This window comes from Amia ocellicauda, chromosome 8 (genome assembly GCF_036373705.1).
Source record: "Amia ocellicauda isolate fAmiCal2 chromosome 8, fAmiCal2.hap1, whole genome shotgun sequence".
In the NCBI taxonomy this organism is placed as follows: Eukaryota; Metazoa; Chordata; class Actinopteri; order Amiiformes; family Amiidae; genus Amia; species Amia ocellicauda.
Genome location: NC_089857.1, coordinates 37,194,495 through 37,201,918, shown reverse-complemented (window position 1 = coordinate 37,201,918; position 7,424 = coordinate 37,194,495). Strand labels below are relative to the sequence as shown.

The window sequence follows — 7,424 nt, the reverse complement described above, 5'->3', positions numbered from 1 at the left end:
ACAAATAAATAATAATAATAATAAATAAACAAGAGATCAACTAGAACAAAAAACAAAAACACTGCAGAGCCAGGAATACAATCCACCACTCTAGACCTGTACTTTCGGCACCAAGATGACAAAAAAGATATGCAGAAATTAAATATTTGTTTTATTATATTATTTCACATAATAGTAAAGTTCATTGAAGTGCATGAATAAAAAGTTAGTACAGAAGAAACAATCTATATAGCAATGGTAGGTGCATTCACTGTGCATCTCACAGAAAAAAAGAGAGAGAGTTCTCACTCAATTTGGCCTAAAACATTTTTTTTTTTTTTTTTTTTTTTGTTCAGGTTTCCTGGATTCTGATATCAGAACCTGGATAACACTGGTTAAAACCATAGGGCTTTACAATAAAAGCTAAAATATTGACCATATGATGGCAAAAAGTCTTTATCTCATGGTTTTCAAACAACTCTAGCTACTCTCCGAGGAAGTTGGCGGCGCTGTTGACGAGGACCTCCTTCTGGATAAAGATCGCGACCGCTCCGCACTGTAGGCAACTTGCTTGTCATAGGGCTGCATTTGAATTTCAAGGAATTCCCTCTGCTGTTGGCTGATTGTCTGGCTAATCAGTCCAGGGAGGGCCTGGATGCTCCCAATTAAGGTCTCAAGTTTCGTTTCTAAGGTGGCAATCCTCTTCTCAAAGTCTTCACTCCTTTCGTTTAGGTCTGAAATCATGTCGTACATTATGTTTTGAGTCTAGAGCCAGGAAGAGAAATGTGAGGTTAGAAGGAGACTGTTCAAATGATCAATGTGGAATGCATGTATTGCTTGTCAGTTCTGTGAGCTTGAAATACAACAGGTTTTACTGGGTTGGCTGAAGTGCTCAGTTTATAAGAGGTTGTACAACAGAAATATTTCAAACTAAAAAGCACTCAAGTGCAAACCATAACTTGACACGAGTCTGGCTTATGCCATATTCTTGCCAGGCTTAAATAAACCCTATTTAAAGGCCTTCTTAACATTTAAGGGCTTGGGTGACATATTACAATGAACTAATATGGAATGGAAGGCATTTTCTTGCCACACTTATGACTGCACATGTCATGTGTCACTATATATGTATAGTTGTGTTTACACCATTTGTATGGTTCCTTACTACAGTATTGCTAACAAAGTGCAACATGCAACAATACACGTCAAGGCATATAATTTCGTATGTATTAAGAGGTTTAGAATTGCAGTTAAACAGTAATATTTTAACAATAATTTATATTTCTATTCAACTGTAAAAATGTAATAAATTGGTAAAATTACAAATCTGTGATGATATATTAAAATATATACCGTCTTTGCTGCAGTTAAAACATCTAGTAATTACAATCTGAACCATATATTATTATAATTACCACATTTCTCTGGCATAACCAACCATAATTGATTTAAGTATTTTTTCTCATATTACTTCTGTAACAAAGGTCAAATACATGCTAGGAAATGCAGAGTAATTACTATGTAACTACAGTTCAGTCAGAATTGTTAATGTATTTTCAAATTCTTTATGAAATGCACATAAGCTTTGTTTTCTTCAATACTTCAAACCCTGGAAAGGAAGTTTACATGTAATAAAGTCTTTGTTCACACAAGACATGCTTGCAGACAACCTGTTTTTAAAACTACGCACTGGTAATAAGAGAATGTCAGGGAGAAGGAATCTGGTTGACCCCCAAACTAGACATAAAGAGAACAAAGTGAAATGGTACAAAATGTAACCAAGGCAACAAGCTATGAGGCTTAAGTCAGAACAACACTGGTCAATAAAGGTGACATGGTGGACAATAGATTAGCCTGAGATAATTATACCTCAAGGGGGAGATTTAAATCAAAAATAGAAAAGACCAATAAACAAAAGATGGCAGAAGCACATATCTTTTGTGTCAGTATCCAGTTCCTATAAACTTGAAACCAGGACTAGAGGATGAAAAAAATCTGCCTCCACGATTCACCATTAGAATAATTTTCCTCTCTCAATTAGCCTCACTTTTTTGGCGATACATATACACTGGTCTGCTTGTCCAAAAAGTTAACATTCTGTTTAATCTGACCACTTTAAATTACTTGGGAGTAATTAAAGCATCAAAAATATTTAGATGAATATGATGCAAAGTGTCCATCAGGGAAAAGTTGATGTTTCCACTTCACAACATTGTTACAATAATACAAAGCTTTGATGGATTTCCCCATTTGTCTGAACTTGAACTGTTAATAGACAAACATCCAGACACCAAATCTTGGTCAGGCTACATTACAGGTTTTTCAGGTCATGCTAAGCCTGAGAAAACTGTATAAATACATTGCCTTTGTCTGTTTTAATGTGAGTAAATATGAAAAATGAAAGGCAATGGGATAGAGAATTTAAATAAATGTCTGTATTAGTTTTATGTATATAAAAACAATCATAAAACTGTATTCTGTTTATTACCAAGTAATAACAAGTCATATTCAAAATCAGATTACTTAATACTTTGGGGTTTACATAAAACTATTTACCATTTGTGGTCACTGTGGTGATACTACCTGTAAGATGAGCTGTTCTTACCTTTGCTAGGTCCACCAACGTATTGGCTTGATCGTTTAGCTTTCGTTGTTCCATTTTTACACTTCTTAATCTAAATGTAGGATTGAAAAACAAATGTGTTATTAAAAAGACCAAATATATGTCACAACACTCTCCAAACATCATGCACAATACAGACACATATATGGGCAATGCTTGTGTTACTTTCATAATCAAATTAGTTATGTAGTTGGTTAAATGAGATGCATGCTTTCTCCACACCGCAAAATAAAGCAGATAGCAAAGAAGATGTTTTATGTTCTCTGAGTGTTTTTTTGCCATGGGTTTGACATTTAATTTTTAAATATTATAGTTCTTTAAGACTATGAGAAACAAGACAGACAAAGTCCTCAGTAACAAAAGCTTCAGTAGCTAAGCACAGAGACATAGGAAGACATTTTTTTTACAGTGTTTTGCACTTCTCCAGAACATTTGATTAATATTCTTCCCATGTCAAAGTGGCGAGATGCAGGTATTAGCTCTGTTCAGTCTGAAATGGAATTGATTAGAAGGCACCTTGACCTGATGGAGTTTCAGTGATAAGCGAGATTCTAACCAATAGGAACTGAAAATCATTAACTTGCAGCTAAAGCCTTACAAAAACAAATGCGCGAACAGGGAAACAAGTACGTGACTTTGTAACCTGTTTGCTCAAGATATTTTCCACTATCCACATCAAAATGTGATTAATCTAACCTGTCTAAAAATGATTATTAACGATTAGCTACGGGACGCCGTTTTGCCTCACTGCAACATGAGTTTGCAAGATATATACTTCTGCTTTGATATGAAAAACAGATTGTTATACGGCACAGATTAGATATCAGTTAAAAGTGGTTTTCCTCCTTTTTTGAGCTATGAGTTGACATTTAACCTAGCTCAGTGCTGAGCCCTTGAAACAACCTGAGGGGATTGCATACATATCCTCTCAGACATATCTTCTGCTTGTAAGACCTGTCAACTTTTTTCATATTGTAATTCACAACAAAGCAATAGAGCTTCCTTGCCAGCCAGAGGACAGACATGGCACCTGTTGAATACTGTATTGCAGCTGCTTTACTGAGCTTCAGGAGGTGGTGTTCCATTACAAAGCGCTAGAAGAGCATTTCCGATTCACCTCACACGATTTCCAACCACTATTAGAGGTGTGTGTATTGCTAAACATTCTGAAATCATTTGTCGCTATAGCTAAGACATTACTTGTATTTGTATTATGGAATTTATTTAATTTGATTGTCTTATTTTTTTCTACAAACCAATTATGAGTTACAATGCACACTGAACATTTCTGGAAATGCATTAATTTGCCTAATAATAAGCTTTTCTGGGAATATAAGTCTATATAAATACCACTTTTTGTTAAATGTAAACTAGCATTATGATAATTTACACATATAACTTCAGGGTATCCTGCACTTAATTACCATTTCCTTATTATTTGGTTTATTGTTTAACTTATTAAACTGATTTTCTTTTGATGAATAAGGTATAAAAAATGGGAAATTAATTTAAAGAAATATCACCTCATGGGGCTTTAATAAAAAACAACAACAACAACAACAAAAAAAAACATCTTCACACCCAAAGATTAAAGGCATGCAAATTAAAAGATATTTTAACTTCAGAATGCATGAATACTTAGCGACTATCTGAATTGAAGTTACTGGTATTCTAAAATCTCTTTTCTACTTCTCCATTCAGAATATTTATTTTAAACACACCTATATACATAATCAAGAAATCTTGTGGACGGTTTAGTTTGTGAATGCCAGATGTTTCACAAGAGAACACATATATGTGTGTAATTTTTAATTCTCAGTAATGTTTTGTACAATCATAACCACTTCCACAATTTACAATTAAAAAATAGAATATCTCAGTAAGTAAGTAGATTAGTAAGCAGGTGGCAATGGCATGCAAAAACCAGTTACTGCCTTTAATTGAGTCAATATGGAGTTTATTCTTTGGAGATTGGTGTTGATACATTAAATTGTGTGAAGCAAATATGAATTTTCTTCAGTTTCATTTTTTCATAAAAAATATTGTAATCTAATTTTTCTCTTCAAATACCTAATCTAAGTTTCAAACTTAAGTTGTATATGCAGATGTGTATGTTTTATGTCATTTTCATGTTTTGTACTGTGCAAATACGTGCTATTATTCACAGAGATGCACACAGACCATTCTGAGTCCCACAAGCATTTATGAATAATCAATTTATGACATCATAATTAGGTAATTAACTGTACACAGAATGGTGCATTTGGTGAAATACATGCATATTTTGAATAGTGCTATAAAAAACTAATCTGGCCAATGCATGTTTTATAATGTGGCTTTCCAATTATTACTATTAGTAGTGTATTAGCTGCAAGTGATGGTAATATTTTAGGAAAGTGCCATTTCTGCATAATGTTTTCAAAGGGAAACCCATGCAGCTGATAAGTGCGTTGGGAATTTCACTTATCACACACAGAATCATGAGTTTAGATCACATTTCCATGGCAGTGATCATATCATAGAATTGAAAGGAATAGGAACTCTTTGATGCATGCATACAGTATTAGGATTTCTTAGAGGAACAGCTCATACAGACTTACTTCCGAGCTCTATTGCATTTTGTTGAAACAAAAAAATAGAAAAAAACAAAAAACAAAAAATGTAAAATATACCAAAAAAAAAAAAGATTAGCACAAGGGTTTTTCTTTGATAAGTTAACACAGCATTAAATATGTTAGTAGAAGCAGACACTTCATTAAGAAAACAATAATATAAAAAATAGAGAAAACAACCCAAATCCTTTGAAGCAAACAAGCAACATAAATCTGGTTTTAGAATACAGGACAAGCTCATCACACATACTACAGACATTTAGATTCTAATCCCCCCAAAACGAGAGTGTATTCAGTTATCACTATGTTGACTACAAAAAATGTTACTTTTTTAAACACAAATACACAATTATTAACCAGTTCAGCTCAAAAACAGGCATTATATATAGGCAAGTGTTTACACGTTAACACATAGTGCTTAATGTGTCCTGCTTTGGACCCTTTCACTGTATTCCACTATATAGTGTGTTACATTTTGTATGCTAGAAGGCTTATATTATAGTTTCGCCTTGCACATGCAAATATTTTAAGATTAACATTGAGAAAAAGGGTGCGTAAACAACACAGCTCAGAGAACTATTGTGTAACTTCAACTTAATTTTATACATTTTGTTAGTAAAAGTCCAAGTAGTAAATTGTTCCTGAGAAGTTTGGACGCCTTTCTCCTACAGCAAATGTAATTCCATCAGTAGCCGTAATGCATACAGCCGTAAAGGATCTTTACATCATGTTAATGTAGCTGATTGTCAATCTGTTTCCCTTTTTAACTATGTATGTCACTGCTCTGCCTCTGAAATCTAGATAGAAGTGTATATTGCTTTGGTAAACATTTTAAAAAGTAAAAATTAAAAGATTTAAAATAAATTAATATAGGATGACTGTTGCATAGCTGAAGCATGAAAACAGATGGTCATATATATATATATATAAAATCACTGTTAGTCACAATTGTAGCACCAGATAGACAATCTTACTAAAATACAAGTAAGAGAGGTAAATTGGGGAAACTTATTGATTTATATTAAAATGTATTAACTGTCTTCAAAGGCCATGTTTTGCTTACATTTTACTGCTTTTCTGAACGGTGAAAATCATCACATCGTGAGAATGCCGAGACTAGTCTGACTGAATTAATGTCAGTTTAGTCCCCAGCTTGAGGGTCAGAGCAGTATGTTCACAGAGTATTTTATGTCTCATATTTATATTTTAAAATAATTGTTTCTGCATTAGTTATGAGATCATTTGTATATGACAGTTAAAACATATAAATAATGTATTAAGTGTTTAATTGAATTAGCATGAATGTATGTTTTTAATTTCACAAAATATCTTTGACAATCTTTAATGTTATAATAAATCATAAGAATAGTATCATACAGATGAAATTATTAGAACGTAAAACTCTCCTAAAGGCATACATGATACACCATTTGTGTGTGTAATGACTGTGAACAATGGGTTCAGGGTGTTTTGTAATACTGAGTGGCTACAGGCTATTTGGCTCCCTATTAATAGGGTTCCCGGTTAAATTTAGTTGTTGTTTTTAATACTATGTTGATGTGTTGATGCATATGTGACACAAATGTTATGCTAATATATGCATATAATATGTTTCTGCAGGCTCATTTGCAATTTTATATATTGACCTTTATGTCAGGGTTAATTTTAATTATATTGCTCCTAAAAACAATGTTTACCCCTTTAGGTACACCTGTGATACAACTGTATGTCGACCCCTTCAGCTAAGGGTAATGCTGCTGTGATTCATATCAATATTTGCCCTCAATTTTCTCTCCAAGTTTTGATATTTAAGAATGTATTTAAATGTGGAATAAAAATTGATGTCCTTTACATATCTAATGATATCGTTGTCAACTAATATTTGTAATAACACAGTCAAATCAAAAATATATTCATTTTTTTAAAGAAAAGCTAAAAATAAAAGTAAACTGATTTAAGAAGCCATACTCACTGGTGAATAGCTTGTAAGAACTTGCGCTGATGTTTCCTTACTTTTGCATGGTCTATTTTTTTAACTAACTTTGTGTTTTTGTATATTAACCATGTTTCCCTGAGTACATTGGCAGCTGCATTTTTCACCTTGAAGACAAAAAGAAAAGATAGGGTTTATTCAAGCAGGCTTCACAGATATGTGAATATTCAGCAGACAATTAGGAATAAAAAAACATGAAACAAAATGACTTCCATCA

General features: G+C 32.9%; 1 protein-coding gene across 1 annotated transcript in view; it reads right to left on the bottom strand.

Moving 5' to 3' along the window:
• Positions 1 to 299: 299 nt before the first annotated feature.
• The window catches only part of kcnn2 (potassium calcium-activated channel subfamily N member 2), a 54,955-nt gene continuing 47,830 nt past the window's right edge, over positions 300 to 7,424 (bottom strand). Inside the window, exons 7-9 of the mRNA XM_066711287.1 lie at positions 7,187 to 7,314; positions 2,585 to 2,654; positions 300 to 744 (exon numbers count right to left, since the gene is read on the bottom strand). Coding sequence (XP_066567384.1) covers positions 460 to 744; positions 2,585 to 2,654; positions 7,187 to 7,314 — 483 coding nt within the window. The 3' untranslated portion in view covers positions 300 to 459. The remainder of the gene's footprint in view (positions 745 to 2,584; positions 2,655 to 7,186; positions 7,315 to 7,424) is intronic.